At 42.5% G+C, this 19,838-nt stretch overlaps 1 protein-coding gene across 2 annotated transcripts in view; it reads left to right on the top strand.

The window, feature by feature from the left end:
- The window catches only part of CCHR7.PART0H1orf116 (chromosome chr7.part0 C1orf116 homolog), a 182,568-nt gene that overhangs the window by 144,900 nt on the left and 17,830 nt on the right, over positions 1-19,838 (top strand). For both annotated transcript variants that reach the window (XM_044076455.1, XM_044076456.1), the window contains exon 2: positions 4,780-4,952. In XM_044076455.1, the coding sequence (XP_043932390.1) occupies positions 4,848-4,952 (105 nt within the window). In that variant the 5' untranslated portion in view covers positions 4,780-4,847. The remainder of the gene's footprint in view (positions 1-4,779; positions 4,953-19,838) is intronic.

The following is a 19,838-nucleotide window of genomic DNA, read 5'->3' as shown; positions in this document are numbered from 1 at the left end:
CATTTGGTAAGACAGTGATTCAGGTCGTAGTCTTCTATAGGTCCCCAAAAATGCCCCAAGATTCGCAATCCACATTCCTAAGACCGTTGGAGAATATTAGGGTTCAACCTAACACTCTTGTACTGGGCGACTTCAGCAATCCCTCCATTAACTGGGAAAACTACTTGTGTACCAATACACTTGCCCTAGGTTTCCTGGAATTCATTAATTCAATTGCCCTAGACCCCAGCTCATTCTTACCCCCACTAGAGGTAGCAACATCCTTGACCTGGTCATTACTAACATGGGCGACTGTTTCTCTACACCAATAGTTAACCCCTCCCTGGTTAGAACCAACCACAAACTAATCACCCTGGAGATCCCCCCCCCCCCCCACAAAGATAATCACAATGAAAAACTTCTCCAGAGCTAACTTTGGGGCCCCTAAAAACAGAGGTGGCTTACTTCATGGCACCCATGCAAATAGAGAATAGTTACATGACTGCCGAATCATACACCAATGGACTGTACAAACATGTACACAAATGCATGGATCTCACCATACCCAATAGAACCAAGATGCTGTCCTCCAAAAAAAGAAAGCCAATCTGCTGGTCCCCCGCCGTAAACAAACTCTACAAAATAAGGAGGAAACTGATGCAGAATAAGGTCGTCCCAAGACTGGAAAAACTCCCTTATCAGCCGCAACAAAAAATTGAGATCCTTCATCAAATCCTCTGAAGCTAGCTATGAAAACAGAATTGCAGCAGAAAGTAAAGACAACCACAAGGCCTTCTATAGTTATGTAAAGAATCTCCACAGCAATACCCAGATTGGCTCTGAGCTACTGCACAATGTTATCTCCTATACAGAGCCAACAGATATTGCCAATATACTGGCTGACAGATTCAGTGCCAACTTTACCCCTCCCCCCAAAGGACCAATCACAATGCCAGTAGATTGCCAGGCACTCAGTATTACTGCTGCACAGGTTAAAACAGCACTGTCCAAGGCCAAGAATACAGCTTCCATGGGACCTGGCAATATCCCTGGCTGTGTTCCACATGAACAACATAGTGAACTGGCATCTCACCTATATGCCTTGTTCAATCACAGCCTCACCTCAAGCTTTGTCCCTACCGAATGGCGCCCTGCTACAGTCCTCCATCTCCACAAAGGAGGAACGATTACAGACCCTGGGAACTATCGCCCCATTAGCCTGATGAGTCTGATATGCAAAGCTATTGAACACATCATCATGGACCTAATAAACAAGGATATAGGGAATCCCAAACTCTAGATCCCACACAGTTTGGTTTTGTGAATGGAAGAGCATGCCTGCTCAACTTGGTTGACTTCTTTGAGTCTGTCACCAGAGCTGTGGATGAAGGCAAGGTGGTTCATACAGCCTAACTTGATCTGGCCAAGGCATTTTATACCATTCCCCATTCAGGAATCATAGAAAAACTCACTAAGCTAGGCATCAACCCTTATATCACTAGGTGGGTTGCAAACTGGCTCACAGATAGAACCCACAGTGTGAAAGTAGCGGACTCCAAGTCAGACTGTTGACCAGTCACGAGTGGAGTCCCACAGGGTTTGGTCCTGGGTCCTTTCCTATTTGGTATGTACTTCTCTGAACTCCAGGTCAACACAAAGTGTCTCTGGATGACAAAGTTCACAGACTATTGCAAGTTGGGAGCTATTATCAACTCCCCAAGTGATGTTGACATCCTACAGAAGGGCCTCCCTGAGACCAACGATTGGTATCCGAACCATGGCCTTAAGCTTAATGCCAAAAAATGTGTCATCGTCCCCTTTGGGAAAAAACCCGGTTCCCATGAATTAACACATCGATGGTAGTCCACTGAACACATCTGGGAACACAGGTTCACAGCAGCCTCTCTTTTTACCACCACATTGCCACTGTGGTCAGAAAGTCCTTCTATGTGGCACATCTCATTACTAAAGATTTTGCATTCAGGAAGAAAGAGGTCATGGTCTCCCTCTACTCTTCCCTCATTAGGCCAGTCATCGAGTACAATGCCCCATTTGGCATGTACCTCACTAGATACCTGCAACAACTAGAGAGGCCACAAGTACCTCACAAAGAGAATCCTAGGCCTTAAACACTTGTCCTATATGGACAGACTCAAAAAACTCCAACTATTCTCTGTTTCATATCGTCTATTTAGAGGCGATCTGTGCTTGACATAGAAAGCCATGTCTGATTCAGCTCTGTTAGAAATGTACAGCTAAAGAAATCCCAATCCTTCCACACCACACACGCCACTGACCTCAATCTCATTACCACAATCAACAGAACATGCTGGAGGGGCAGGTTCCTAACCCAGAGACTGCCCTTGCTATGGAATAGACTTCCATACATGTCAAACAGAGCACCTCACTGGCCCTCTTCTAGAGAAACCTTGATGAGTGGATGGGAAATGGAAAATTTACCCCGGGGATCACTCCAGTGGCTCTACTCAACAGAGGCACTGGGAACTAAGGTCGGGTGGCACAATGTCAGGGTAATCCAATGGACTAGGTTTGTAAAGGCTCCAGGGCCATTAGCCTAGTACACACCTATGAAACAATTTCTCTCTGCCTATTCAAATCCCAAAGGGCCACAGGCAATTCTTACATCTCAGAACAGAGCAGGAGGATTGCTTGTTTACCGCTATGACATTTGACTTTCTGCTGCACCAGAGTGTTCACAGAATGCTTGGTTTCTGTTTTGGGTCCATCTCAGGATCAGGAAGGTTTACATTAGTTCTGAATCAAATAATCCTCAAGAAAAAAACATCATTAAAGGATGTTGCAAAGGGCCCTTCTGTACAGTCTTTACTTGGGTTACCATTCTGGAAATTCCATTAAATTTCTCAAAATCCATCCTAACAGCTGCAACCTTTAAGACCTTTATGTGCCAAGATGGGCAATGCTGGACACAATTAAGCCTGGCAATTCATGTCCCAGGTATGTTCTTTGCCCACATAGCTAAGGTGACATGCATGACAGACTCAACATTCCTAAAAGCACTGGGCTGCATGCGTGCCTCACAAAGTGCTATTTCAGGAGTCTTTGTGAGTCGCATTAGAATTTGGAGAAAATGACTAAAGAAGGAAGACAAGGATTGGTTCCATCAGTCGGTAGTTATCCCAGGGATGACAGGCTGGACTCAGGTCTTGACAATAAAATGCCTCGTATTTAACTTGGGAGTACGTACTTCCCCACCTGAAGACAAGCCAACTGGCCTGAGGTGTTAAGTAAAAATTAGCCTTATTAAAATGAAAAAGAAGTAGCAAGAACTGATAAAATTACCCAGAACATGTACTGCTTTGTTATATAGAGAAATAAAAACTAAACTTTGCAAATGATCAAATTTGATTAGTGCCCCCTATAAACAAAAGTAACTTGATACAATTAAATAAATAAATAAAAATTCAGTTTAAGCATGTTACTTCCTAATAGTAATCATTTATCATCCACAACTAAACTACATTCCCCTCTCGTACTTTGTTGCATGCTTGCATTGTCTGGATTTAGAACACAGCTGGTGCCCTAGGATTTGACTTGTGTACTCCTCTCTGCCATAACCCTTTTCCGGATTACTGCCCATCAAGATTAGGACTGGACTGTGTACCTCTCTTTTGGTCCTGAGATGCAAACATTGGTCACATTTTACTGCATGACTGTACTCCAAATTCAAGCATCTAACTACTAAAGGTAATCCAAAAAGCGAAACAGAAAATGTAAGATGTCTTGTCTTTGCTTTAAGTGAGATAGGCTATGCCAACGTTTCTAAAGCCTTGAAAGTGCAGTTAATAAATCTGTGCTCTGATACCTAGTTTTGTGATTATGTGAACTAGTACACAGTAAAGCAGTGCACTACAATGGAGCCGCGATCTTTAGATCTGTGCTTTTAGTCCCACATCCTCACCTATATACTGTGATTCTGTCAGGGAGTCACTTTACTGGATTAAATCTTCAAAGCACAGGAGCTGGTATATAGGCAGACTGACTGCAAGTGAATGACTGCACAAGTTAACTTGATAAAGCTGTGCATAACTCTTCTGACTCCTTTCTTGATTGCTCTTGTAGGAAAAAAAGCTGGTTGACTGCCTATAAGGAAGAAAACTGCACTTAGTAGAATTGATCTGTGGCTGAATTTTAATCTTGTTCAGAGTAATTCTATATATAGCTCAGAATTTGCATTCTGTCAAAGCGTGTCTTAACCCAATATAAAGAAATGGCCTTTGGCATCTTGATGTTTTTATTGTCCTTGCAGCAAATGCTGTATGTTTTGTGAGACAGTGAAAAAAGACTCTGTAATTAGCCTACCTTCAACCTGTTACAGTGCCTCTGGCCATAATGAGGTTTGAACAATCAATGCATTACTTTCCTTCTGTAAGACTTAAATGGACTATGCACAATGCATGATTAGACATTGGGCCTGTCATGCCTCCTTTAGTATGGTTGAGTGTTTAATGTATAACTTGTCATTTAAAAGTATATTTCTCCTGTACACATACATTTCATCTTATGAAAGTGTTTTATTTGTCAGATGTTTTCCAACAGTCTCAAAATACTTATCAGTACTTTCATCTTTTTAAGATGTCTTAAAGAACGGATACAGTTTGATGTCACTGACTTAATATGAATACCACAGTAACTTCTGAGAAGTCTTTTTTTTTTTTTTTTTTTTTTTTTTAATTCCTGTTTTTATTTTCCACATTTTACAAAGCAAATACTAGCTGTTAACCCAAAATCTCAAGTATAACATTTTGTTTTGCTTCCTAGGATACATTCTCACCACTGTTGTCCTGTTACCAGTGCTGGATTAATATTCCTGTAAGGCCCTTCATGAGATGCCTGAAAAAGGCAGCAGCTCAGACTGTGTTGCAATGAATTCTATGTTGAGAACCAGCAGCCTGGGAAGCTGTGACAGCGTGGTCAGCACCAACTCTGCATTTGTAAGTATGGAAAATATAATTTTTAATTTTATTTAACCAAGTAAAGGTTCTGAAGAACTGCTTTGTTTTACGTAAACACTTGCACAACATGCAAACTCAACATGCAGTTTACATTAGGACTGTATTTGTTTTTTAGATTGTATTTTATTGTCGCATATGACCAATGCGTCACTTGCCAATATGCTGATATGACACATATTCAGTAACCAAGGTTACATACATGTCTGTATAGTAAGAAAATAGTGCAAAGAATTGGCACAATGTGGCATGAAACTTATTCGTAATATAGCAGGATCGGAGGTAAACTAATTAGAGAATGCCCTGGTGGAAACTCCACAGGTTGTGTAAAGACCGGCATTGTGTGATGAGAGTCATGTAACCTGTGTAGCCCAGTAGTGGACATGTGCTATGCTCACAATGGTTCACATTTGCATATGCATTAACAGGCCACTACAAGCACAGCTGAAAGCCTTAACAAGGGTTTTACAGCAAAATCTCTACTAATTTATTGTTATAAATGGGAAGAAATGGATGTGTAAGACAACCAGAAAGGGGGGAAGAAATGGGTGTGTAGGACAACCAGAAAGGGGGAAAAGCAAGTAGAGGAAGAAAAAATTTGAAGGCCAGGAATAGGGGAAGATTGGGAGGGGATGGGGAAATGAGAGCGTGTATGTATTTAGGAGGGATAGATGCCCAGTTACTCTCTCCAAGAAGGGTAGTAAAGGGAAGGTGTGGGCAGTTAAGTAGGTATAGGGATTGTAGTAAAGTGGACAAAATCGAGACAAAGAACTGGGGATGTGCTGCCTCAAAAGGTGAAAGGGACAGAAGGGACACAACAATTGTTTTGTAGAGTACTAAATCACATGCTGAGAAGTGAAGTTAAACACAAGGGGAGTGCCATGACTCAGAGCTCTCAACCTATAAGCACAAGAAATCTAGGCAAAGCCAAGAATAATGGGGGGGGGGGGGTTGTCAAAGACACACGATCAGAGACTGATTTTACATATTGCTCTAATTAAATTGTAGAAAAGTTGCGGAATAACAGGCTTTGCATTAACATGCATTTTCTGAAGGATATGAAGTCTGAAACTCAAATGTATACCATTGTTCAGTGACTTCAATCCCGAATGACTTGCCAGAAACCACAAATTTTATGAGGAACAGACCATCAAAGGCCATCACAGAACCCATCACTTCCCCACTGGATGTCCTTTGTCACCATGCAGACAGGTCTGGAAACAATTGGAAACCTAATAGAGAATAATAGTACAGACTGGGGATGAGGTGACAGACACATCTGTGTTAAGACATACTGTAGTAACATAAATGGGGAGAAACAAAGCAGTAAAGAAATATTAAAAAGTGATGGAGAGGCAAAAAATTAGCAATACTTTATAACGCTGCTTGACAAAAAATTCCTTGGAAAAGTAAAATGATGTCGGGTATGCAGTGCCAAGATATTCATTACACCTACCAGAACAAAACTTAATAGTGAAGGTTGTGTGCCCCAAGGGGCAGGATGAAGTGGTGCTTAAAGAAGTCCACCTGTATGCATGTGAGGAGAACAGTGCATGCTGTACAATAAGTGACCACAAAAGCTATAGAAGGTGGATAGAGACACATCAGATATCCTGTTGTGTACCCAAGGGACATGCAGGGAAGTGGTGGACCTGGCATAGAGGACAGTGGCTTGCAGGGCAATCAGTGGATCACACCATGAAGATTCTGCCATAGATGATAAAACATAGATATAAACGCCAGTTGCACATAATGGTTATCAGTCATGTAATATGACATACAGTATCCACCAGTAAACAAAAGAACCAATTTTTCTGTGGCATGCCCAGAATATGCCAAGTATAAAAATGGCACTTGCACTGTCTCTTGCATACATCCTGCATGCATAATGCTTGACAGACGGATCAGTGCACCTCCTGCAGATGGCAGAGCTACAACAATGGACAAAGCAATGCAGGAGAAAATGTGCAGGTGTGTTATATCATGATATAACTTGACACCCACAAACCGGCCACTGATCAGTGTCCTGACAATGCTGACACTCCCCAGATATAAAGTGGGAGGGTGGGACAACTTGTCAACCTGAATGTACAGTGCATGTGTGTCAGGAGGCAAATAATCATGGTGGGAAAGGTGTCCACTACTAACATTGCTCTAACAATAGCCAGTTTGATAAGCATCTAAAATGTATGGAGCTATAAAAATACTGATACATGCCTGCCCCTGCATGGCAAAGCACTTGGTTATGCCTCCAGCATGTCACCCAATTTTCCTTAGTATCTTCAATGGCTGAAAAACATTAAAGATAGATGTCTGTGAATCGACTGTCCTGCATATGGCTGGAGCAGTTCTGACCAACTTACAGTAGACTTCACCAGTCTTAAGTACTTACTGTAGAAATGTGTAACACTTTTTTTTTCCTTAGCCTCCTCTTCCCACTTGCAAAATAGTCCTTGGCCATACCTGTTTAGGTCGCTGTAGTGATGCATGCACTGCTCACCAGTGTCCATTTTGTATTGGGGACCCTAATAATGGGTCCCCACCAGGTGCTTCCAGTGATGTCTGTATGCAGGAAATATTTTTAGCCACTCATTCTGCACCATCTGGGAGCCTTAAAGTAATTCACATCCTCAGAATATGCCAGGTTGATGTTTTGGGTGTGACAGACATACTGGTTTGAATTTATGTAACCTTTGGAACCCATATCATTGCATAGCAATGTCTCTAGGGCAAACAACATAGCTTAACACCTGTGACCCTGTGGGGGTCGTTAACCTACCTAGGCATTTACAATGTACTTTGCCGTCAGTCATGCATGAGCACATTCATGTACAAACATCATTGCACACCCTTTTTCTGAATGAGCTGCATAAGTGTTTGATCCAGACACTATTAACCTTAATCAACTCATTAGCATCACTGCTGTGCTGTGCACAGTAAACACTACTGTGGCCACTGTAGTGCTCATCGCACACAAAGGAAAGGAAGTGGTAACCACAGGTTACGGTTCGTAGATGATGCGTTGAGTTAGCTGCTGTGACAGTGATGTGGAGAGAATGTGTGGATAACATGACTGCTATTTCATTGTGTTGAGTGTGTTACCCATCATCTGACTGAGGGGAGGCAGGGACCACAGAAGTCTTTGTTAGTGAGTTTTGTATTCTATTTCACAATGTTTTACTGATTACAAAATGAGGGGACACATTGTGGGGTGGGAATTGACTTCCTAAATGTGTTTAGTCTGTGGGAGGTTCCAAAACAAATTATCCAAACTTAGGTCTACTGCATATGAAAATTACATATTGGGGGGGGGGGTCTGAGTAGTTTTTCTCATTGACATAAAAACCCCTACTCATTAATGTCTTGCAGTGTGCCTGATTTTTTCTGCTGTAGCGAATGCCTTAAAAGGCCAGGGTACACACCAAACGGGATAGTGGTCATACAGTTACCATACCTGTTTGCTAGCTTTTTTTTCCCTTTGGCAGTCAGCAACATGCAGCCAGATATTGTGCTGCAGACCACTGCCAATTGTGGTGGACAAAGTACAGGTGCAGCTAGCAGTAGCCAGCCACGTGTAGTAGTGGAAGCCAAATGGGAGATGGTGTTGGGGCATGCTACATGTACCACAGATAGAGATGCAGTGCCATCTGCATACACTGTCATGACAGGTTTCTCTAGTACATACTGGACAGTGGTTTGGTAGAGGCACAGTTGTGAACAGTTACAGGTGTCTGCCCTTTGGCAGTGATCTGCGGATATGGCCTGTACCACTGGGTGGGTCAGGTGTTGCACAGTCTGTGTTCACTTTGGACATTGTGGAGTGAGGGATTGTAATGTAGATCTGGTAGATTTTAGTGACCACTCACTTACCATATGTATATGTTCACACTTACGGATGGAGATAGAAACTAAGGAGCAAAAATTAATGGAAAAGTTCTGCTGGGCAGATGCAAACATTCTGCTGCAGGCTCTCCATGAACACAACCAACAGATCCCTCTAACCACCAAGGCTGATCAGGCCTTCCATGAGTGTGTATGGCAAGTCATTGTTGCTATCACTGACTGGCCCAACAACTGTGCTATAGAGTCAGCTACAACAAGGCAACTTCCCTTGTATAGGAGAGGATGACCATGTGTTTGAGTCTGCCTTCACAGACAGCACTCGTGGACATGGATTTCCTGGCATAGCAGGAATGATGGACTTGTCCCTCACAGCCAGTGGAGGTCTAGACATTGGAGTAGAGCTTTATCCACTGTTCCAGGTATCTGATTGATGCCTCAGGTGGATTTGTGGTTTGATATGTACCATGTAGTGTGACATTTCAAAGTCATAACCTCTCACATTGAATATCATAATATCATATTTATACTAAGGTTTCAGCTGCTATGGGCGTTTGCACAAAGTGTGCAGACTTATATTCTTTGCATTCCATACTATTGTGCAGCTATTTTTAGCACTGGGATCTGGATTAAGTAGCATTGATACACTGGAGTGTTAGCTTGCTTTCACATGTGATTCAGTGTATGCATCCCCCAACTCTTTTGCTTTCATGCCTGATGTCTGGGAAATCTCCGAGTCTGATAATGATAGCCAAAAAATGTACCAGTCAGTGGAATTGTGGCTGTGGAATGTACCAAGTACTGTGGCGGGCACAATGCCCTCTCATTCTACTGACAAGGTAACCACTCTAGGGTAGGAGTTGGTTGACACATTAGCACAGGATTTGTATCCCTTGCCCCAAGGCAGCAGTGAACTCATGGGAACAGCAGTAGGGAGTGGCATGCTAGTGGATGACAGTGCTTTGGTTCTCACTTCACACCCGAGCCTACTGTTTCCAAGGCCATAACGCAACAGATCTATGGGGTGGTCATATAGGCACAAGCTGGTGCCAATTCAGAGCTGATTGATGTAGTGCATCAGCGTTGAGGTGATATTAGAGTATTCTGGAAGAATGGCAGGGAGAGTTGATATCCTCCAGCTGCCTTTCTGCTGCCACATGCTAAGGATGGTGACACTCATGAATATCTGTCTTGTCATGTAGTGCCCCATATCCCATGCCTACTACCAGTGTTGAGAGCATTGTGGCCCACGGTAGATTTGTGTACAAATGCAGTTTACATGCTGGACATACCTGTGGCATGGTCTTCCTTTCATGCTGATAAGGTATGACATCTTTTGAGCTGTTTTCTGATTGTGGTACTGGCATTCAAAAGAGATGATGCCACTGTGGATGGGGGATATGCATGTATGGCACAAGTAATTGGTGAGGGCACCCTGGACCTGTCAGTGAAGTACGTACATAGTGCAACAACAACAACTTCTATAAGGGTTGTGTTTATACATGTACAATCGGATCCACTCTCTCCACCTCTGAACACCTAGTCAACACCGTGCAGGGCGGGGTGGGGTCTCCAATCTTCCACGCTCAACATACACATGCACATGCAGGAGCACACACATACACCCTCACAGTCAATTCTTCTAAGTCAATACCATGGTGTGCTGTACCCGCCTTTACCTGACATGGTCACCTTCAACATCTGGGACCTCCACATACTACTCTCTAGGTCCCTTCACCACTGGCTGTGGCAAGTCCTCTTCTGTATTTGCCTGATTAACAACATACTGTGTAACACTGTGCATGCAGCTAATATCCTGCTGCAGGTTTCTGGAACATACTTTCATGCACAATTGGAGGTCTCTAAATAGCAGAAGCTGGCCTTCATCACTGCAAATGCACTTTTTGATGATGGTGTGCATCTCCACAGTGTGGAGTTGTATGAACTGTCTGCCAGGATCTGAGTTTTGTATTGGTGTTGTGAGCTATAGCTCCAGTGCACATCCTGCATCAATGGTAAGATGTTCCTGAGGGAAAGCTCCATATTCAAATTGCTGATGAGTCATCCATGTGCCAGATATGGAAAAAGGTGGGAGCAGCCAATGTGGAGCATGGACGCCCTGAGTATTATACCCCGGGCATTGCAGACTACCTGGTGTGTGATGATGCGGATTACTTTATGGTTGATATTCCATAGTCTTTGTGTCATGAATGGGTCCTTGATGGAGATGTAGGTGCAAGGTGCAGTAGATGTCTCCAAGTACTTGAGGGAAATGGGCTATGTTAAAGAGCACTTATGTGGTGGTTCTGTCGATTGTGCTACATGAAAACCAATTATTCTTCATGTGCTGCAGCAAATTGTCGAGAAACGGGTGGTGTATTCCTGAAGATGTCTGTGTTCACTTGCAGTGTATTCTTTACTTGTTACAGGAAGGTCCCATTAACGAGAATAGTCAATGCTGCACATACCTTGATGTCTACAGGAATTGTCACTCCATGCATCCCATGAGCCTACATGTGAGGGCAGCATGTGTGCACCAGCTCTTCTATGATGTCTCTGTCTACAAATAGTAATGGTCCACTAGAGGTGCCACAGAAGTGATGGAATGTTAGGCAGGGTGGTGGGTGACAACATCCACCTTTGCTGCCACTGAGTAAGAAGACCACATCAAGAATGTACATTTATGCTAATCCTGCAGCTACCACTAATATGTTGGCATGGTGTGTGTCTTTGTTCACCAGGATTTATTGTCATACAGCTACATTGGTGGTCACAGCTGATTGCACAGTTTCATACCTTTTTAAACCCTCTGGTCATGTTTATCCTTGTTTTCATTCACCATTGGCTTCGTTAGTAGAATATTGCTCATTTACATCTCATTACACTGTGATTTGCATTGCATGCTGGCCACTGTATTTCACTGCCTTCCGTGGCACTACTAATAGTGTCTGAGTCGGTGCTCAGTATGACATTTTTCCTTGTGCATTATGCTGTTTGTTTCTAACTTCCAACCAAAGAAGTCCATCATCTTGCCTGTAAGTATGGTATCAGAGAAATAGTTATGATGTTACAAAGCTAAGGAATTTTCTGACTAGGATTTTTTTCTGTAATTCTATCTCTTATACCATCTGTTTTAAAGTAAGTGATGACTTTTTCATCTTAACTTTATTTATTTGGCATTTGTTTCCTGGAAAGTCTGACTGGGTTATGAGGTACCCACTTTCAGCAGATGCCTGGGGGGAGAAGTTCCAGATACATATGGTTGACAGAAAGAATGAAAAACTAGACAGATATAATAAAGTCATAACATTTGAGTACAAAATTTGAAAAACTACAACTTAGTTTGTCAGAACAAAAACTCATCAGGCAATAGTCATAGTATTCAAGCATAAATTATATGGCAAGCCTGATTAATAGGAAGATGCAGCTTTATTTACACAATAAATGATTAACATAATGATTAATATTCCAAGAGGTCATGAAATATGGTAACAAATTATACTGATGAAGGTGTAGGATAGTACGAGTAGAGAAGGGTAGGGTGTGATAGACGGGATAGTAGGAATAGATGTGAAAAAGGTATGAGTGTAACCTTAGGGGAATATGTGTAGAGGATGGGGGGGAGGGTAGGGTAAGTTAGTAGTGGGGACAGAGAGAATAGAGGTAGAGAAAAGTTTGAGTACCTCAGCCTGAGCTCATACAGGCACATATCCAAGCTTTGTTGAAGTATTCTTTTGTAGAGGGTTTGAAGGAGCGCAGGTTATGCAACAGCTACAGGCTGTGAAGGAACTCCGGTTATACAACAGCTGCAGGTAGTGAAGGAGTGCAGGTTATACAACAGCTATGGGTTGTGAAGGAGCACAGTTTATACAACAGCTACGGGTTGTGAAGGAGTGCAGGTTAGATAACAGCTACGGGTTGGGAAGGAGTGTAGATAACAGCTACGGGTTGGGAAGGAGTGTAGATAAGAGCTACGGATTGGGAAGGAGTGTAGATAACAGCTACGGGTTGGGAAGGAGTGTAGATAACAGCTACAGGTTGGGAAGGAGTGTAGATAACAGCTACGGGTTGGGAAGGAGTGTAGATAACAGCTACGGGTTGGAAAGGAGTGTAGATAACAGCTACGGGTTGGGAAGGAGTGTAGATAACAGCTACGGGTTGGGAAGGAGTGTAGATAACAGCTACGGGTTGGGAAGGAGTGTAGATAACAGCTACAGGTTGGGAAGGAGTGTAGATAACAGCTACGGGTTGGGAAGGAGTGTAGATAACAGCTACAGGTTGGGAAGGAGTGTAGTTAACAGCTACAGGTTGGGAAGGAGTGTAGATAACAGCTGCAGGTTGTGAAGGAGTGTAGATAACAGTTGCAGGTTGGGAAGGAGTGCAGGTTATGAAACCGCTACAGGCTGTGAAGGAGTGCAGATTAGATACCTGCTACAGGTTGGGAAGGAGTGTAGATAACAGCTACAGGTTGGGAAGGAGCGCAGGTTATACAACAGCTATGGGTTGTGAAAGAGCGCAGGTTATACAACAGCTACGGGTTGTGAAGGAGCACAGGTTATACAACAGTTACGGGTTGTGAAGGAGCACAGGTTATACAACAGCTACAGATTGTGAAGGAGCACAGGTTATACAACAGCTACGGGTTGTGAAGGAGCACAGGTTATACAACAGCTACGGGTTGTGAAGGAGCACAGGTTATACAACAGTTACGGGTTGTGAAGGAGCGCAGGTTATACAACAGCTACGGGTTGTGAAGGAGCACAGGTTATACAACAGTTACGGGTTGTGAAGGAGCGCAGGTTGTACAACAGCTACGGGTTGTGAAGGAGCACAGGTTATTCAACAGCTACGGGTTGTGAAGGAGCACAGGTTATGCAACAGCTACAGATTGTGAAGGAGCACAGGTTATACAACAGCTACGGGTTGTGAAGGAGCACAGGTTATACAACAGCTACGGGTTGTGAAGGAGCACAGTTTATACAACAGCTACGGGTTGTGAAGGAGCACAGTTTATACAACAGTTATGGGTTGTGAACGAGCGCAGGTTATACAGCAGCTACGGGTTGGGAAGGAGCGCAGGTTATACAACAGCTACAGGCTATGAAGGAGTGCAAGTTACAATGGCTATAGGCTGTGAAGGAACTCTTGTTATACAACAGCTGCAGGCTGTGAATGAGTGCAGGTTATACAACAGCTACAGGTTGTGAATGAGTGCAGGTTATACAACAGCTACAGGCTATGAAGGAACTCTGGTTATACAACAGCTACAGGTTGCGAAGGGGTGCAGGTTATACAACAGCTACGGGTTCGGAAGGGGTGCAGGTTATACAACAGCTACTGGTTGGGAAGGCATGCAGGTTATACAACGGCTACGCGTTGGGAAGGAGTGCAGATTGTACAACAGCTACGTGTTGGGAAGGGGTGCAGGTTGTACAACAGCTACGCGTTGGGAAGGGGTGCAGGTTGTACAACAGCTATGCGTTGGGAAGGGGTGCAGGTTGTACAACAGCTACGCGTTGGGAAGGGGTGCAGGTTGTACAACAGCTACGCGTTGGGAAGGGGTGCGGGTTGTACAACAGCTACGCGTTGGGAAGGGGTGCGGGTTGTACAACAGCTACGCGTTGGGAAGGCGTGCGGGTTGTACAACAGCTACGCGTTGGGAAGGTGTGCGGGTTGTACAACAGCTACGCGTTGGGAAGGCGTGCAAGTTGTACAACAGCTACGCGTTGGGAAGGCGTGCAAGTTGTACAACAGCGACGCGTTGGGAAGGCGTGCAAGTTGTACAACAGCGACGCGTTGGGAAGGCGTGCAAGTTGTACAACAGCGACGCGTTGGGAAGGCGTGCAAGTTGTACAACAGCGACGCGTTGGGAAGGCGTGCAAGTTGTACAACAGCGACGCGTTGGGAAGGCGTGCAAGTTGTACAACAGCGACGCGTTGGGAAGGCGTGCAAGTTGTACAACAGCGACGCTGTTGGGAAGGCGTGCAAGTTGTACAACAGCGACGCATTGGGAAGGCGTGCAAGCTATAATGAGTATTCATTTAGTAACTGTAATCTTTAAAACTGATTTTTGCTCTGCAGACAGTATGGAGGTAGAGAGAAGTTTGAGTATGTCAGCCTGGGCTCATACAGGCACATATCCAAGCTTTGTTGAAGTATTCTTAGAGGTTCTGAAGGAGTGCAGGTTATACAACAGCTACAGGCTGTGAAGGAGTGCAGGTTATACAACAGCTAAAGGCTGTGAAGGAACTCCGGTTATACAACAGCTACAGGTTGTGAGGGAGCGCAGGTTATACAACAGTTACAGGTTGTGAAGGAGTGCAGGTTATACAGCAGCAACGCATTGGGAAGGAGTGCAGGTTATACAGCAGCTACGCGTTGGGAAGGAGTGCAGGTTATACAGCAGCTACGAGTTGAGAAGGAGTGCAGGTTATACAGCAGCTACGCGTTGGGAAGGAGCGCAGGTTATACAGCAGCTACGAGTTGGGAAGGAGTGCAGGTTATACAGCAGCTACGTGTTGGGAAGGAGTGCAGGTTATGCAGCAGCTATGCGTTGGGAAGGAGTGCAGGTTATGCAGCAGCTACGCATTGGGAAGGAGCGCAGGTTATACAGCATGCTACGTGTTGGGAAGGAGTGCAGGTTATACAGCATGCTACGCATTGGGAAGGAGTGCAGGTTATACAACAGCTATGCGTTGGGAAGGAGTGCAGGTTATACTGAGTATTCGTTTAGTAACTGTAATCTTTAAAACTGATGTTTGCTCCGCAGCCAGTACTAAGCCTTTCTACATCAGGGGGGTCTAGGCATTTATTACAGTGGTGTAAAATGCCTCGACCGATTACGGATTCTGTATGTTGGGAGTGTTGCTATCCTAAATGTACTGTTTCCCTACTGTTGTGCGATCCTGGATCTGGTGTATATAAAATATCTGGGATTGTAGCCCTCCTGCAAAAAATATGTTTTTAATCTTTTGTTGTGTTTGAATCTTTTAGATTTTATCTAAAATGATTGCTCAGTTTGTATTCACTCAGGTGGCAACTCACATAATGATGAGACCATTCACACACACATACCTATATTAGTAGGAGTGACACACAAGGTGAGTTACAAGACACTAATAATTCAGGTGATCAGTGCTCCCTTATTGAGCAGTGAGACTAAGTAGCTGTTCTGTAAAACGATCTCTTGCCATTTTTATCTCTTACTTGCCCTTTCAGCCATTACATTGCTTGAAACTGGCTGCGAAGCAGTGACATATAGAATCCTAAAACAACATAAGCAGTCAAACACTTGCAAAAGTCGTTCATCTCTCGTTCTTTTAGCAGTGCTACGGCAATGCTGCCAGAAGTTAACCATCTGCAGCATGTAGCTGAGCTAAATTGTTGCCTAAAAGGTATCCTATCATTTCGGCTTGTGAAGATATGTAATGCTACTTTGAAACTGTCAACATTACAATTCCATCCTAAAATCATACCTCTCAACTTTGCAGAAATTCACAAAATGTTCAGATTTTTGTCCCATATTTTTGGTTTGTTTCTCAAAACATTTGTGGATTTCTGCAAAAACATCTAAAGTATTGCAGTTACTAAATAACAGTAGACATTTGACTTCATATCCTTAAAATGCATGTTAACCTGTTTTTGCAGCTTTTGAAATTTGCTCCCATTTTTTGGGCAATTGTCTCCCCAGCATTATTTTCTGGGTTTGCCCCTGATTCTTGTGCTAAGAGGTTGAGAGGTATGCCTGAAACTTATTATGTGCGTCTGCGGTAATTACTTTTGTAGCAGATTAACATTTGTGCTGCTTTAGTTCCCGAACCAGTTTTAATATGAATACATTGAAAGCATGTAGAAAAATTTTTGCAGAATACTAGTATTGTAATATAGTTTATTTTGTGGATGGTAGCTTTGTAACATTGAAACTTTTTGATGTATTGATAGAACATATCCCTTACCTTATACTCCATAATAAATATAATAATGTATTTGGTGGAAAGTGTGGGAAAGAAATGTTTTGCAGCTTGAAAAGCAAATTCCTCCTCCCCCTCTAAAACCCTTTTTATGTTTACACTGCTCCATTTGTTGAGTGGATGAAGGCTGTGAATTTAATGTTGCTGTGAATTTCACCACAGTTTATTGCGCTAGCTGGCACTGTACTTTTTGTTTTTTTCTCCCCTTTTCTTCACCTTGGTGACCATGAAATTGGTAAATAGAATTTCCGGGGGGGGGGGGGTGCTTGTCTTAAAAAAGGATTGTTTGTACTTTTGAAATTTTATGGCTCGCCTTTTTCACCACATAATTTTGTGGTGAATTGTGAGCTAAAATATCATTCTTCATATTCAGGTATGGAAATGAGTGCGTGCACACACTGCAACAAATTTGGACTGTAGTGGAAAATTATTTCTGTATTACCTCTTATTTCTTCTTCTTGTTGCCTCCACATAATTGACCACCATTGTCACACACCCAACTCTGTTGTTGGCTCATATTCTAGATTTTCATATGTTTATGGAACATTGTAATGAATTCTGTACTATTCAGTCAAATGGTACAAGAACTTGAGTATATAAATCAGCCCTTGTCCTGGGGCATCATGGGTAACCTGATGTTATAAGCAGATAACTAGTGTTAGAGTTATGGCTCTTATGAATAAGACTTGTGAAAAAATATACTTAATTGAAATGAATAAAACCTTACTGCAGTGTCTTACTGAATTGGCAATTGGAAAACGGTTCTTGAGTATAGGGAGCTGTTGTGACGAATGTGAACCAACAGCACAACAGCTCCTGGACTAAATGAGTCTTTCTATCAGCAGCATTTTAATAACTGGGTCTGCAAATTTGTAAATTTACTGTCTTAAGGAATGGGTTTATGTATGTTATTGATATTCCAAGTCTGTAGTAGAATCTGTACACAGTTTTTGTAGGTAATGAAAGTTTCTTTTGAAAACAATCAGTTTTTAATTGGTTATTGTTTTTCTTTTAACTGTGTTCACATGACGTGTATAAATTGTGAGCATTGATTTGATTCTGATTAGCATGAGACTTCATCAAAACCAAAAAGGTCACAAAGGCAGTGGATGACTGGAAGATGATGCATCTGTCTAAGGTGTTTGATTCAATACCCTACTCTGTTATAGTTGACAAGCTCACTGAACTTGGCATAAACCGCTAAGTAACTGCCAGCTGGCAATCCAGCGACACAGACAAGACCCAGGAAAATAGGACTGGTGAGACCACTTCAACTAAGAGACCAGTCACCAGCAGGGTACCTCAGGGCTGTATGCTGGGAACACTCTGATTTCCCCCATAATGCAAACATCTTACAAGAGGGTCTAACACAGATAAATGGCTGGTGCTAAAGTCACATACAAAAACTCAATGCCAAGAACTGCATTATAGTACCTTTTGGGGAAAAATACCACCCAAACTAATTACTTTATCGATGAGACACAAATAAGAGTTGACCCAGTAGTTAGGGATCTGGGAACATATGTAGATAGAAATCTGGCATTTGACCAATATATGGACAGTGTAGTTAGAATTTTTCTGTCTCCCAAATTATAAGGTAAGGGCATTGCATCCAGGTCTAAGGAAGTCCTAGTGCCACTTTGTTTGGTCCTTATCAGACCCATCATTGAGTATAATGCCCCTTTTGCCATGTACCTGCCCAGATATATGCAACAGTTGGAAAGGCTGCAAAGGTTCCTTATCAGGAGAAGCCATGGTATAAACACAGTCCTATATGGATTCCCTTAAAGGTCTGTCTCTATGCTCTGTCTCCTACTGGTTACTGAGAGCCAATTTAAGCCTCGCATACAAGGCATCCTTGGATCAAGCTCTGATGGATCTTTAGCACATCTGCAAAATGAACAACATCAAAACCACTAGATCCAAGGATTTAAATTTTGCTTGTGACATAAATAGGATATTTTGGAGAGACAGGTGTGTTAGAATATTCTCATGCTCTGGAACAGGCTCTCCATACATGTGAAGCAGAGTCCATCTTTAACTCTATTTAAGCGTAACTTTGACCTGTGGATTGGAAATAGGAAATTCACTTTGGTCTGGCCCCATGTCTCTGAAAAGACTGACAAAGATGGTAACTATCCCCAAACTAACATACCCCCCTGGCGTAACCTATAGAAATTTGTAACTAACATACACCCTCCTAATAAACATGCATGATACATAGGGACAGAGTGAGTAGGATTGCATAGCTAGGCTTATAAAGGCCTTGCTGGTCATTAGTCTAGTATACATCTATGAGCAGAAAAAGATATTTAGTGACAACTAAAGATTTGTTAAAGTAATGACTTTGGTGGTCAGAGCTGGAATTCTAGCACTTTGATTTGGGTTCTCAGACAATACCAGTGCGGTGTTTTATGTGGATTTGTCTTGTATAGATATTTAAGGGGGGCTTTATTCTGTATGGATATTTAGAGACCACTTCATCTGGGGATGTTTGGGGTTTTCAATGAGTAGTAGTGAATCAGACAACCTGTATAGGTCTCCATGATGTAGAAGGATGTAGTAGTCCAGAAATATAGGCCAAAAAATGCAATAAAGATGACTAAGTGGACTATTGAGGATAAGAAAGAAAATGTGTATTGTCTTTATTACACAAAAATCCCAGGATTCCAGATGGAAAATATTTAGAAAGATTAAGAGAAATTAGTTAAAAGAAAAATACTTGCTCAAGAAAAACTGTCAGAAGCTTCAAATAAAAATGTGTACTCATTAATGCATCATGTGTATGAAAAATAATGCATAGATGAAGGAACTTTGGGTCCCCTGGAAAAAGAAGCAACAGAGGAAATGCAAAAAATATAAAGAACAAAACCCAGAGACTTTTGAAAGGTTTTAAAAAAAGTGAATACAGGAAAGATAAACAGATCTGGTATGGTGCAATATTTATGCAAAGGAAATTCCCAACTAATAAATACAAATAAAAGCAGTTTTAAGGATATTTAAAGAGAAATACAGGCAAAAGCACCCAGATATGGAAAATGTTCACAATATAAAAATA

This window comes from Protopterus annectens, chromosome 7.part0 (genome assembly GCF_019279795.1).
Source record: "Protopterus annectens isolate FY-2018-M chromosome 7.part0, PAN1.0, whole genome shotgun sequence".
NCBI classification, from domain to species: Eukaryota; Metazoa; Chordata; order Ceratodontiformes; family Protopteridae; genus Protopterus; species Protopterus annectens.
This window is presented reverse-complemented; position numbering and strand designations above follow the sequence as displayed.